The 14,802-nt window shown below is 39.5% G+C and overlaps 1 protein-coding gene across 1 annotated transcript in view; it reads right to left on the bottom strand.

Moving 5' to 3' along the window:
- KCNH1 (potassium voltage-gated channel subfamily H member 1) overlaps positions 1-14,498 on the bottom strand; it is a 175,881-nt gene extending 161,383 nt beyond the window's left edge. The window contains exons 1-3 of the mRNA XM_026072343.1: positions 14,383-14,498; positions 14,032-14,138; positions 3,939-4,067 (exon numbers count right to left, since the gene is read on the bottom strand). Of these exons, the coding sequence (XP_025928128.1) occupies positions 3,939-4,067; positions 14,032-14,138; positions 14,383-14,405 (259 nt within the window). The 5' untranslated portion in view covers positions 14,406-14,498. The remainder of the gene's footprint in view (positions 1-3,938; positions 4,068-14,031; positions 14,139-14,382) is intronic.
- Between the last annotated feature and the right edge of the window lie 304 nt (positions 14,499-14,802).

Here is a 14,802-nt window from a genome sequence, read left to right as displayed (position 1 = left end):
TTTAATCAAAATATTTCAAATACTGGCCCTACTCACATAAATACATCTTTAAGAACAGAACAAAAATTTAGACAGCAACAAAAAAAACAGAGAAACAAAGAGGAAAAAAAAAGAAAAACTAGGTTGGAATACCCCTGAATTAAAATGAAAAAAGCAATCAAAACACTATTTTTGCATAGCTCTGCTTGTGATGCAAAGGACAACATAGCTGCTAAATGAAATAAAGCTGCTTTTGCAGGGGAGATGATTGCTACAAAACACAGGAGGTAACAAGAGCTAAGAGGCTAACAATCTTTCTCCCATATGGTTCAGTGATGTTGAATTTGATAGCACCTTTTTGTTATAAAACCAAAATAATGAAAGCAAAAATATAACATTCAAAACATAATTTCCAAACTTTTAAAAAGCAGGATAGAATATGTTCATGTTGTATTCGCACATGCAAAGCCTGTTAAGGCAAAACTTCTTACTAACTACTCAGATTGCATGCACAGATTCTATTTACTGTGTTCACAAAAAGATACACTCCACTTTATACACTGTTCTCAAACATCTGGTACTTGGTGTGTTATATCTCCAACTGAGAAAAAAAAACATATAAAGACAAAATGCATCAAATCCAGATATAGCATATATTCTAAAATTCAGCAAAGAAGGTCACCTACCACTTCAGAAGCCAAATTTAGCAATGACTTAACTTGATTTTGCCTAGTTCTATTCAAGTAAAGCTATTTTTTCCTGAAATTTTTAAAGGGGCAAGCATACAGGGGAAGAGTGGAAAGAGGCTGTTTAAAAAAATTGTATCATCAACATCACTGACGCACTATTTTTAAGTAGCTTTATTTAGAATGTGCTATTTTTAAAGCAGCTGCATTTAAAAGCAAATTTAATTAACTTCCATGAGAGTCATAAAATAAACTTATACTAAATTATCTGAATCAAATAACAAAAGAGAGTCTTTTTACATGACTTCAGAAATATTATTTATCTATTCTGATGTCTGACATTATTAATAAAAAAAATTAAGAATGAAAAATGATACCAGGACTTTCTATTTTTCTCTGAGTCATCTTTGGATAAGAGATGCATATTAATTTTTGTGTACAAGTCAACCATCTGTCATTAGAGCTCAGCACTCTCTTCACTCAAGAAGTCACTACATCACTTGTAGCCAAACAATCATGCTTGAAATTACCAGTTGGTGATAGAAAACTGAGATATACCACAGCCAAGCAGGTTCAGTCTAACAGATCAGCTGCTCTTCAAATTGGCCACATTCTTCTACAACAGAACATTTTTCTCTRCATAGACATACAGACACTGACTTTGAAAAATTCAAGTACTTCAGGCCATGTCCATCTGCAGCTATACAAATAGCACATACTTTAATAAAATATCTGCATATGCAGGGCAGCCGGACAGGCACTGACCAAACATATATATGTGAAACTGATTTTGTTTAAACAAAGTGATTTTTATGTTCACAGTAAACAAAAAGTAGTTGATAAATGCTGATTGAGGTGAAAGGAGGAAAAGAGAATTGATCCAACAATCAGTTTTCAGCTGTTTAAATCAAACAGTGTACAGTTTTAGATTTTCAGGTTGGGAGTTTTGTTTTTTTTTTAAATACGAGAAACGTTTCTACAAAAATTGCTGTCTTTCAAACACATGTTATGAACTTTCTATGTAATGTTGTACCTGCTGCAAAGAATATGCCCTCTTCAAAGCTGAGGTCTATAAAAGCAGTGACTTTTAGAAAAAGCTAAGAAATAAGCAATTTTATCTTTCTTAGTTCTTCCAAAACATACTTCCTCTTTTCCCCTCCATGAACCTTAGCCCAYTGCAGACAATCAGTTGTCTGACGCTCCAGACCTTTCTTTTTCCTCTTGCAGTATGTGATAGCACAATGAGATCTAACATCAAGGATGGTCATGCATGTACAATTCTTTTAATTGTTTGGCAAGTTAGTCCTTTTTTCCTAAGGAACTGCTCACCTAGCCATTAAATGGCTGACACAATATCACCTCCTGAGATGCATGCAATTAAATTCCAAGCTAGCCCATAGGGAGCAACTTATGGAAGAGGGAAAGGAGTAGGGGATAAGTTAAGGAATAGAAGAGAATGTGCAATTTCACTTACATCATCTTCCAATTTGCGCATGTAGCAACAGTGAACTCTACCAGCATGAAACAACAACTTCGTAATTTTAGGAGATTCAGAAGCAGTATTTGGAAGACTCATGTAGTTTATAAATTGTTCCGTATATAAAGCAGCACCACTCAGGGAAGGATTGTAGAGCCGTGAATCAACTGCCTCTAAATAATATGTCCAGCTCTTCTGCTTTCACTGCCTGTGACTTTGTAGTAGTACTCACTTAGCCAGTTTTCACGGGCCAGATAAAGAAATTTTGCTTAGTACATAAACTCCTCTGCAAGTTAGCCCACTTACACATAGGTTTAGTCCTTATATTACTTTAGATATAAAACTGCTAAGAATTATCATAATCACTGTAAGAATAGCATGATCTGAAGATCCAACAAAGGATGAGGCTTTTTAGGATTTTATTAGTGTTTTCTTCCTTCTTCTCTGACAAACAAAAAAGTTCAAATGCTTCCTTGTGTTCAACGTAAGGGACAACCTCTTTTCCTGAGAGTGCAGATCACTATCACACTAAGGATCTTCTGCGGAAGCAAAGGGAAAAGGCATAGCTATAATTCCTGAATGAAAGCTCCGCTTATTGACTGACTAAATGAAGCAAGGGCCTTCACTCTCAGCAATAAACAAGAGCCGGCTTTACTGCATCATGCTGACTTATCTTTGCTGTCAGTCCTCATCAGGACACAGTGAAGACCAAAAAGGTGGGGAAAAAAGTACTGTAGACCCAACCTTTCCAGCAAAATACATATTTTAGTTTTATTAAAGCAGTGAAAAACCAAACAAATAGCATTAAAAAGAAAGGGAAAAAAAACATATAGTTTGGAAGAGCGTATGTTTGTCAAGGTTATGCTTCCTTTTTCATGATAACAGGTGTTTCCACTTTGGGAAACTGCATTTTTAAAGACTAACATTTTGAGAATAAATGTAAATCAGTTCACCTTCACAGTAAGTTTCCTGTTTAATTTAATACTACAAATATTATTAAATACTACAAAAATGCAAACAACAGGAGAATTTATGTCCTTTTCTCCCCAGAGGAAATAAGTCTCTAATTCTCCATATGGGTAAAAAGTTCTATTTTTGACAGAAACTGAACCTGTCAAGTTTATGCCTCTCTCTCACAGCCAAATTTGCTTCCAGGTTTTCAGGGTGTAACTCAAAGAGTTAACAGCAAAACCCAGCAGTGCTACTTCATTCACCAGGACAGCTTGAACCTGATTCAACTTAAGTCGATGGGAATCTTTTCACTGACGTCAAAGGAAACTAGTCCAAAACTTTAGTATAAGGAACGCCCTAATAACAGTAAGTAAAGTCAATCCATGCAGAATGAAATTATTCAAATCTTTGCTGGACTCAGACAGGGTTAATACCTCCATTTTTGCATAAAGTGTCACGCACAATTTGGACAGGGCCCAAGACCCTTCAGTTGCCTCTAACATCAAAGAGGCTCTTCAGCAGCATTGTGATTGCTTGAAAGCCATGCTGGAGTGTGGATTAACAAAGAAATTAAAAGGAAGCATAGCAGCTATGTGCTAAGCAAACCCCACTTCCTGAAGCACTTGGGGATTTATTTGGCAATCACCCTTTCCAGTGCACGCCAGAGGCAATTTGCTTAGCAAGTCAGCAACCATTCCTTGCACAGATATAGTCCTTGGTAGCATAGTTACAGGTTGCTTTAAGGTCTAATTCTTTGGCTTTGGTACTTACAGGATTTCAGCTATTTTAAGACCAGGTCAAATGAACAGAAGCAGCAAAGATATATAAATGTGAAAAAGACAAACCTTTACATGAATCATCCTCAATGGGCTGCTTGAAAGCTGTTATATCATTGAAAGTGCAAAGAAATAAAACCACTTTATCCTGCTCATTTCGAATCGGAGCAATTTTCACAAAGAACCAGACAGGTGTTCCTGTAAACAAACATAACAAAAAGTTGGTCAATTGTAGGTAAAACAGTAAATGTGGTAGTTTAGATGTTTGCACTTGAAAATCAGCCATTGGTAAATGTTACTTCAATGGGTTTTTTTGCAAACACCTATTAGGTAAAATGACAAAACAGCTGACAAAAGTGTTAGTTAAGTTCTCCGCTCTGCCTCTCATTAGCTTTGTAATCTTAGAGAATCACTCACTCTTTCTGGGCTTCACCTGCAAAGCAAATACATGAAGGAAGTGCTTTGAGATCTCCTGATAAGAGTCCCATGTATGTTGAAAGGGTGCACACAGCACAGTCTTGCTGGCTCTTTGCAAGACTTGAGGACAGGCCAAGAGTGTCCATCATATCAGATATCACCATAACACAGAGCCTCTCAGCTCAAGAGCATATCCAGTTTGATTGACCTTATACTTATCTGCAGCCAGGGAGCACCGTCCCTTAACAGTTATGCCAGCTCACCCTCAGTTTCAAGAGCCAGGCTCCGTGAGCTCTGGCCTAGCCTGCAGACCCTCCCATGCAAGGGAGGATGCTAGCGAAATTCTTTGCAAGCTGCCTTTCAATCTGCTTTTTTCTGAGCCTGTTCATGCTTGCTCTAGTGTGAAGCAAGAGAAATTCCACTGAATTCAGGACCAAACAAGCCATCAGGACCAGGCCATGGGCTGTGAATGACAGTAAGCTATACTGCATATAGCTATATTTTTCTAGTTACTTCAGTGAATGAACTACTAACGAAACTCCTTAAGAGATTAGATCCTGTACATCACAGAAAAATATGCACCCTGATAATGACCCAGATGTCACTGTGCATTTTCCTTGACATCCACTTTGACAGATCACCTTGAGGAAGGAACTGTCAGTCAGCCCTGCCTTTCTATATTTCTGGTGGTTCTGCTGAGAAGATACTAGTGATAGTACTAGATAGATAGCGAGTACAAGCAGGTTGGAGGGCTCAGGAAAACACAGCTGGGTCTGTGAATCCAGCTCTTGTTCTTGGGTCCAACACAAGAAAAAGGACCACTTGTTCTTTTTGCCTGTTAACACAGTACAAGGAAACCTCAGGCAGTTCACAAGTTATTATTCAGCAAAGCAAGCAAAGGCAGCTTTTTCCCAACTATGTTCATATAACAGAGCATGTTGCTACCAGTGCCTCACCTGGCTGTTTCCCAGCCTCTGTGCTCAGCAATCTTTTCTGGCCACAGAAAGCCAGGGCATCTCCAAGACCCATGGACAGCTTCCACAAATTAAGCTCAATTCTTAACACACTCCACTGTGCGCACATAGCACAGGCAGCTTCAAACCCTGGCTGAGCTTCCATGCCATATGTACAGTCACCTCTATAGACAGCAGGGTATATAATGCATGGAGGCCTCCACTCAAAAAGCAGAGTAAACCAGATGGAATCACTGATGGCCATTTCTAGACCACATCTGCACAGCAAAAAGTATTCAGGGATCAACGTATTTTTAAGAGAATTAGAGTTCTTTAACACTCCCTTCCAATAAAATATAAGCAAACAAAATACTAAAGGCAAGAAAAGATTCAGCAAAGTAACTGCCCCAGTAAAATCATCACTAACTTGTTAATGATCTTAGAAGACACTGCCACAAAGAAGCCAACAGTGATTTGCTAGACAGTAATGCTATCTACATTCCCCTTCCTCAGGAGCTTCTAAAATCGCCTATTTGTCCTTCCCATCTTCATATGCGAACTATTCTCAGGCTGGACAAATCCATATCTTGTCTTTGAGCAGTCAACTCAGTTGGTGACCAATCACTTTTTATTTTATCCACTCCAACACCCTCCACTAACACTGCAGGTTTTTAATCAGCCAGGATCTTCATCTGCAGCCGACATGCACTAGCTTTTTCAATTAGAATTTTTTTCCCCTCCCCAGAAACACTTTATATTGTTTTATTACTTCAAGCTACAGCCATTCTGCTATGGGCTACTTGTAATATTAACCTTCACAGCACTGAAGCCRAATTACATACTCAGCATCATCTCCGACTCTCACAGCTATAACAACTGTTACCCTGCTTTTGAAGACGCTGTACACGTATCACAGAAACAGAAAAAAATGCAATTCACCCACTTATTCTGGCATCTCAGATGCATGGTTTCATCTTCTCTTTGTGATTATGGTATGATATGCTATTGCAAGAGTTTTGTAACATGTTCTGTATGCAGCAAGAGGAAAGACTCTTCCTGATAAGCTGTAGAAGGCTGCTGCAGAGCAAGGAGTTTGTATTGACAGGGTTCTCACCTTCTGACTTCCTTGACTACTACTCCTGTGCTGCATTATTTATATTAAAAAGAAAGGGAGAAATGAACACCATTTTACCTAGAACTAGCTATAGATCTTAGTGATCCGCCCGCTGGCAACAAGAAACAGCCAGATCTCCTTGCCAGCCAAAAGCAGAAGATGCTTTTGTTGCCTGCACTATCTGGGCACCCTTGGTATTTCCAGAGTGCTGCAAACAGGGGATGTTCCAGGACAGAATGTTAAATCAAGGTGGCACACATGGTCTGGGTAAACCATCTTCCACAGTAACAGAGTAACAGCATAAATAAGTAGATGTAAAATTCTGTCAGRCCATCCTGTCTGCCCCCAACACTACTCAGAATTTTTCCCTGCAGTGTATTCCCCACTATCTTGTTAGTCTCTTTTGGGGATAGGAGATAAGGGGATATAAGAATCCAGTCACAAGGTGAGTGCCCACAGTGCTGGATTATATGGGTTTTCCACAGAGCTCTGCAACCAGGAGCTTAGTCATAGCAGGGCTGGGATCTGAGCTGTGGGAACACACTGAAAGGTTTAGCAAAGCTGTGACTGTGCTCAACTTTTTTCCTGCATACTGGTTTAATTATCAGAAGAATTTTACTTTTTAAACATTAAACAGTTTATTTAACTATTAAACAGGAAAGCTCCAAGTATAAACCAGTTATAAATCAGGTCRGAAACTAGAATTTCAACCTCCTTCAGGCAGCCCTCATACTCTTGGTGTCAAAGCGGATGTCCCTGCTCAGCCAGACAATCACTACTGGCAAGAGGCAMAAACAAGCCTATTTTGATGAAAAATGTGATTTTCAGATTCAGTCTATGCGTTATTCAGGCAGTGAGGGAAACTGCAGCATATATTTCAGAGCTTTCACAGCAAAACAAGAGTAACTTCACTTTATGCCCCCAGTGTGCATTGATGTACAGCCACGCAGAGACTGTTTACCAGCGTTTCCAACAATACAACTACTTCCATTTACATTTTGTGTTCAGTCTTGGCAACCTCTCTCACTGGTGAAGTTCAAAGATAATGCCAGTACACAAAGAAGTAAACACTCGTGAGCCACGTTGGCTTCTGTTAGATCTGGAATCAACAGTGAAATGGAATAGGACCAGTTTTGCTACAAAAGGAATGTCACTTCGAAGTTGATGGGGAAGCAGTGTGAACAACTGGGAAGAGATGAAAATCTACAACAAACTTGACAGCAGCCTGAAGGACCAGCCTGTCTTGCAGTACCAAAATTACATAGCTAATCCCAGAATTAAGGGATGTGGCTCTTAATGGTCTTCAATGGCCTGAGCACAAGACTTAGGGTGTTCCTTAAAGGCACAGCAATTTTAAGAGACTTCATTCAGGTCCAAATCTTCTCCAGACTAACCCAGTAAATATCTCTGCACCTTATCATTTCCCATTTGCAATGTGAATACTGCTGTCTCTTCCCTTTCCTCTATTCCAGTCCTGGGTATTTCAACAGTGACATGTTCTGCCCCTTGCTAGGAGCACCAATATTTAACATGTGATTTGACTTTGGTTAAGATCCTCAGAATCTTTCATAGTGTCAAAGAAAATGAGATATTTAAAGTCTGTTCCTGCTTCTCCCTCTGTGTGCATCACTCCAAGCATATTGATCATCTTCCTTCAGTTTTCCCTCCTGWCAGCTAGAAACAGGCTATAATGAAAAGCAAAATCACTGTCTAAATGTGCCCTTTCCCCATACCTGGAACCATTTAACCAAAGAGGTAAAATTAACAGCTGTTTTTCAAAATCACAAAACCCCTGTTGTTTAAATAAAAGTGCAGTAAGCGGTGTTTCTTTCCCCAAAGTAAAACAAGATTGGTTTGTAAATATGATGAAAAAAATGTTTGACAATTCAGCTGCCCTTGCTGACTAGGGCAAGTTTCCTCAAAGTGGCACCACCTCTGTATTACTTGATAATGTTTCAATCAAATGATCATCAGGCAAGTATTGCCCTGAACATAAACAGTCAAGCAGTATGGAAATGAAAAAGTTAGCCGCATGTGCTGTCTCCACCAATTACTACATGCAGTGATGCAGACAGCAGGATTTCAGTTATATAAAGAGCACAGCTGACCTCTACAGTCACCTCTTCTGGAGTTTCACTTATGCCCAGGTCAYTATGAGATTGTTTCTTTCTGTCCCATAAAGGCCAAATAGTTTGTCCAATATGAAATTGGCAAGCAAACCGATCAGGTGTGGTCAAGAGGGACTAGGCAAGCCACTATACCCACATAGATTTTAACTAGGAGCACAGGTGAGTCTGATATTTGACCAAGTAAGATAAAGAGCAAAAGTCTTCCCATAGACTCTACCTTTTAGCAGAGTGTGTGCACTGAATGAGAACAAACCAGCTCAGGATGGAGGAGCTCACCACACTATGCCAATAATGACAGACTTATGATACATTTCCAGCACTTTAAAAGCTGCTGCCTTCATGTTTTCTGCAGCTGCTGCCGCTACACTCTGACAGCCAAAGTTTCTAAAGGTCAGACCTTTACATGCTAAGATAAAGAAAATCAATTTCAGTCCCCAAAGGTGGAATTGCTAGGCACAGGGGTTATCCTATCGCACTGGAGCAACACAGGAGAAAAAGGTTCGGAGCACACCCTTGCACTGCATCAATGTTGGTATGGTTTGCCCGATTCTGAGCTCTCCGAAAACAGAAGGGAGTATAAAGAAGGGGAAGACAAAGGGAAGTCTTGAGATCTTCTTTGCATTTACCTCAGATAAAATGTTTAAGGACTGTTATTGGAAAGTCTCGTACTAAATATGTTTGGAGAGATGACAACAGTTCCTGCTTGGGAACACACTAGAAGTTATCAAGATTGATACGAACTACCAGTTTTATGAAACCAAGCTACTTTGGCTTGACCTTCACAAAGGTAACTAAACTCACACAGAAGGATTTCACAGAAGAGGAGATGCAGGTGTGCATACTGTTTGACAAATATAGAGCCAAATTTCAGTGGGAATCTCCGCAGGATACATACCGGTTTACACAGATTTCCTCATTCTTTCCTGCTTCTGGTTATATGCAATGATTTGTGTTAGTGATTTATAAACCAAGGGCTTCCATCTGCAGACASCAGAGGCACAGTGCACATTAATATAAATTGTTTTAACCCAAATCAGTTATGAGAAACTCTCCCTAGTGGTAGGAAATCACAGGTCTATCATTGTGAAGCAAATTTTGTTCTGTATAAATTAAGATTTTTTTTTTCCTCTGTAGAAAGCACCAGGCCCAAAGATAAGTGCATGTAGAGTCTGTCAAATCACTATTTTGGGCCTATTACCATTCTTTGGCACCTAACAGCCTTCTTATACACGAGGGGTAAAAACAAAACAAAAAAAACCAACAAAAACAACCAAACCCCAAACAAAAACAAAACAATCCCCCTCCCAAACCTTCATAGTATTAAATTTATTAACTAAATTCAAGCACCCAGAGATCTAGAGAGGTGAACCCCCAGCAGAGACTGGGAGTGAAGCCCAGCCTTTTGGACCCTCACCATGACATATGTGCTAGAAGAGCTGCTGCTTATCTGAATCACTTCGCAGGATGCAAGGGAATTGCCTACAACCCATTCCTGGGCTGCTGCTTCCACTGGCCTCGCCTGGGCTTGTAAAGAACCTCTCAGAAAAAAAAAACAGAGTATAAGCAATGGGAATGTCTTTGCTCAGACAGGGGCACGTGGAGGCTGTTTGTAACTCTGTATGGATTTTATGCACACATGTTCACAGACCCCTCCTGTATTAAAATTAAGGTAATGGAGGCCACTATTTTAGCAGGAAATATTCTTCRCAGCCTGCTCTGCTGTTCAAGCCTGAGTGTTGTGTTTCAGATTTAAGGGCCCAGCCTACTTCAGGTGCTCTTCCACTGAAGCATGATCACATACTGCATAGAAAGGCGGGTTACATTTTGCACGGGCACCATCTCTTCAGTAGTAGACAGGAATTTAGGGAGTAAATTTACATTCTTAAAAATCTGCTTCATCAGTAACAGAAGGAAGGACATCTGGAAGAAGCCTGCCTTTGCACTGCTTGAAACCCAGACCTGTGCTGTGGATACAAAACTAGACAGTGAAAGTCCAAGTTTAATTTACTCAGACATTTTCATTTAATAAGAATGAATGTAAAGTGTAAAAACCTAAAAAACAGCATTCAAAGTCTAAAGAGAAATTAAACTTCTAAAGCTTCTAATAATCAATTCTAATAAGCTAAGATTAACTAAGACTAGATGCAAAATCTTTTTGAATACATCAGGCTGTATCCTTCCTTGGTGTGAGTTAGCATAACTCGACTGAATTCAGTGAGGCACAGCACTGGTTTGATTTTCCCATACTAACATAAACAATACTTCTGGCATAAACAATACTTCTGCACTGGGCACTCACATCTAATCAAACAATGGAACTGAAACTCTCACATGAAATTACTGTCAACCTGTCTGTTGTCATTTTGTAGTCCGTATTAAAGAAAGCCTCCACTTTGTCTCCTTCCAGGTATGACCATGAATCCCCACTGAATGCAACAGGATGGCAGCACTGAGGAAAATCTGGTGGTTGTTCACCTGCTTGTTCCAATTGCTGCCAGCTACCCTGAAGAGGATCTACATTTGTAGGAAGCAATTCCTCTAGCAAACAAAAACAATAATCACATATCTGCTAAGAAATCAAAGGCCCAGCACAAGGATCCATGAAATCTCTACTGCATCTTAATTTCAGGTTCTGAAAAAGAGGGAGACACAGTCACTGTTGGAGCAGTGAGGGTCGGAGGGAGAAAGGAGGAGGCCAGAGTTGAGAGAGTATCTATACATGTAAACACCATGAAGGCAGAAAATAGTATCATTTTTCTGAATACTACAGCCAATGCTATTTCTAGTGTAAATATTGTGAATCGCAATGAAGCTTGCAGACATATTGTGCCAATCAACATCTGGATGGATTATTCTTACAGTGCAAACGAGTAAATACTAGCACTGGGTCACCACCATGGAGAGTGGTGTGTCAGAAATGTATAACACTTCCAGGAGTATTATTAAATATCTCAAACTATTGCTGACATGTCTAGTGTAGGATCAGGACATAATTCTTACCCAGACAAAGAAAGAGGGAGAGGACTGCTGTTTAGAAAGATACAAGATGAAGATTGACCTGCACTAACAGTATTTATTTAGTTTACTTGAAACTCTTGCTTTGTTCTCTTTTTCTTCCAAATAGATAGATTGTATTATTAAAACAGCCAGAAGTACATTAAACATATAGGTTGTGGAAAGCGTCTCATTTATTCAGCAGCACAAAAATGGAAGAAAAATTTGCCAGTTTTCATGACTGCTAGCTTAGAGGGATGAAGGGGGGCAGGTAAAGAACAACAAAAATACATTTCTTGTCTAATTTATTGGCTAAATTGAAGAAGAGAAATAGAACTGGARAGGATAGAGAGGAAAAAAAGAGAAAGGAAGAGCAGAAAAAAAGTGTSGTTGTAACAAAATTCAGGGGCCTTTCCAAAGTCTTTAAAATGAGAATAGGTTGAAACTTATTGTGTTCGTAGCCCAAGCAGGTAACTTCCGTAGTTGCGGGCTAAGGTTATATGACCACAAGTGCAAAAGACACCAGCAGTCCGGGTGCTAAATGACTCATGAACAAGACAGTATTTTCTGTGGTGTGTCTTATTCTGTAAAAAAGCTCAAAGACTTCCCATTTTTGGTATTTTTGGGTTACAACTCTCTATTGTTATTAGTCAGAGTCTCTCTAATAGTAGGTAAGGTATCAATAAAGCAGAAGATCCAACAAACAGCACTGTGTTTTGTTACAGTTAAAGTAAGCTCTCTGCCTTCTTTCTTCCCATGACCATCTATACACGTCGCAGAACTGTCGCGGCTCTGCTTTTTGACATGTCACACAACACAACTTCTGCACAGCTGGACTTTGTTCTAGGCTGCCTCTCCTCGGGAAAGCACACAGCAGGGCAGGAAACATTCTCCCCTCCACAGTTACCTTGCTTCTAATCTGCAGGAAAGACAGAGAGGCCCCAGGCTCTGCTACAGGCCATATGCTGCGGCAGAGGCAGAAGAGTAGCTGCGTAGCCTCTTCGTGCCAAATCACTGTCAACAAAGAGAATTCTAGACCCTCCTAGATCCCATGACAACAGCTTATTTACTCAGCTTTGGATGAATATGTCCCTATGGCCATTAACTGAGCTAGGATCAGAAATGAGCTTTAGGAAATAGGTAAACACTGGAGGCAGATGACACTAGAGAGAAAGCACAAAGCAAGGCCATTCAGCTAGTGCATATAGCTTTTCTAACGAGTTGGACTAGCAAAGCTGTGCTCCAGAAAAGCCCTGAGTAATGGCACAGTGTCAGAGGTCATGATGGCTTGAACAGGCAAAAGAGAGAGAGAAGAAAGACCAGAAGAGAGAGGAAACCAAAATCACTTACAGATTTTTTCCCTAAATGATGGCAAAAGCCAATTACATGTACTTTGGCACCACCAGTTCTTAAAAGAACAGATTCATTCTGTTAGAAAACAAGCAGCCCCACAGATCCATGGATCAGCACTAGCATGCATAGTTATTAACTTCAGTAGCTTACATGAATTGCTTGCGTTTCTCTCACCAGACTCCAGCAGTCAATACTAGCTAGCCATGTCAACAGAAAGACCAAAGACTCCAAACACAAAGGGAGACGGGATTCCCTTTCCCCAGAAAACCAGTCCTTCTAAGAATAACTAAGGCATAGCGAGGAGGCTAACTCTGGAAAATTACATTGCAGCAGTTCATCTTATGCCTTCTGGTTAAAGTCTCCTCTGCCCACCATCRTATTCTAATGCAATATTGATCATAGCTGAAATGAGAAGCAGCTGCTAGCTGGACATTCCTGCAAGGTACCCTCTCCACAGACAGATACTAGCAGCTTCACAGTCAGAAGGCAAAAATCTTTAAGACCAAAAGAAAAGTTACAGAATACAGCCTTTAGGTTGACATTTGGCAAGGCTGAAGATCCTAGTGGATGTGCTTTTCAGGTCATGTTAGGTAGATGAAAGTAGTTGTGCCATAACATAATCGACAGTAGGGTGGGGCAGCAAATTTTGGGAAAGTAGTCAGCAGCAAATTTCGGGAAAGTAGTTAATCTGCTGACATGTGCAGTCACAGACTGAAATTCCTAGCAATTTCATATCACATTTGGGGAATAGTTTTGTCCTAAATGAAAGACAGCTTCATCGGAAAAAATAAAAAGAGATTAGTTCGCCTTCTAAAATAAAAGATGGGTTATTTTTGTTCCGAAACTACATTTAAATACTAGCTTTGTTATATCAAATTAAAAAAAAAAAATCTGTAACAAAGCAAAAATTATTTGCACAAACCTACTTCAGGTATTATTACTACTGTTGGAACCTTAACACTGTTGTCTTAAAGCGTCACACACAAATTGCTTGAAACATCAGAACAAACTAGAGACCTTGGCTGCATCTGTGAGTGATTCTCATCCTCAACATTCTTGGTCTTCCCTTGTATATTAACTAGGCCTTATTTTACCCTAAATTAAACATCGCAGTCCTCCAGGCTGACAGACATGCAGTTTACACTATAATTTAAAACAATTCTACACACCTACATAAACAAACAAACAAACCAACTACTTACTGTTCTTCTTGTACATCAGGATTTCAAAGGAGTTCATCTCATAGTTCTCAAATGTTTGCCGGACCTTGTCAATTGTATCTTTGTCTGTCAGCTCTCCATACATAAAACTGCAAATAGAACAAGGAATTCAAGTCAGATACTAGACAAATACACAAAGCCATTTATTTACTGTATGAAGAGAACCTATTTAGAAATAGCCCTTCTTTGATTTTGTTTCACCCACAAAGCATAATTGACAGATGCAGCCCCGGAGATTAAAGACAAAACTGGAATAAATAGATTATTTTTTCCTCAAGTAACAAGCACAACACTACAAGCTATTTAACAGAAAATCAATCTGTTCTCAAATACCTGCATGTGCTGCTTTTTTGCATAACTTCTGCTCTGTGATATCCTGATAGCTTGCAAAATCCATCGTTGCTGTACACAATGGGCCAATCCACTATCTGGGCATTACCCAAGACAAAATTAGTATCTGTTTGAAAGAACACATCAGTTAGATATTAGATAAGCCTATGGTTGCATTAGTGGAAATATTAATCTCAGGATCTGATCTTGACTGCTTCAGTCCCTGCACAGCTGTTCCCAGATACTATTCCCACTGCAGTCAATAGGATTCTTTCCTGTTTTAAGTAGATTTTAACTTTAAGGAAATTTTAATTATTTGCACAAACCTGAAGAAATTGGTTTTATGCAAATGAAACACATGATGTTGGGCAGGTGAAATTCATCCCTTGTCTGAAGACAGATTCACCAAACTGTTTCCCTCTG

The sequence above is a fragment of the Apteryx rowi genome, unplaced genomic scaffold, assembly GCF_003343035.1.
Source record: "Apteryx rowi isolate R43461 unplaced genomic scaffold, aptRow1 scaffold_34, whole genome shotgun sequence".
Lineage (NCBI taxonomy): Eukaryota > Metazoa > Chordata > Aves > Apterygiformes > Apterygidae > Apteryx > Apteryx rowi.
The sequence above is the reverse complement of the archived record's forward strand: the minus strand, read 5'-3'. Positions and strand labels throughout refer to the sequence as shown.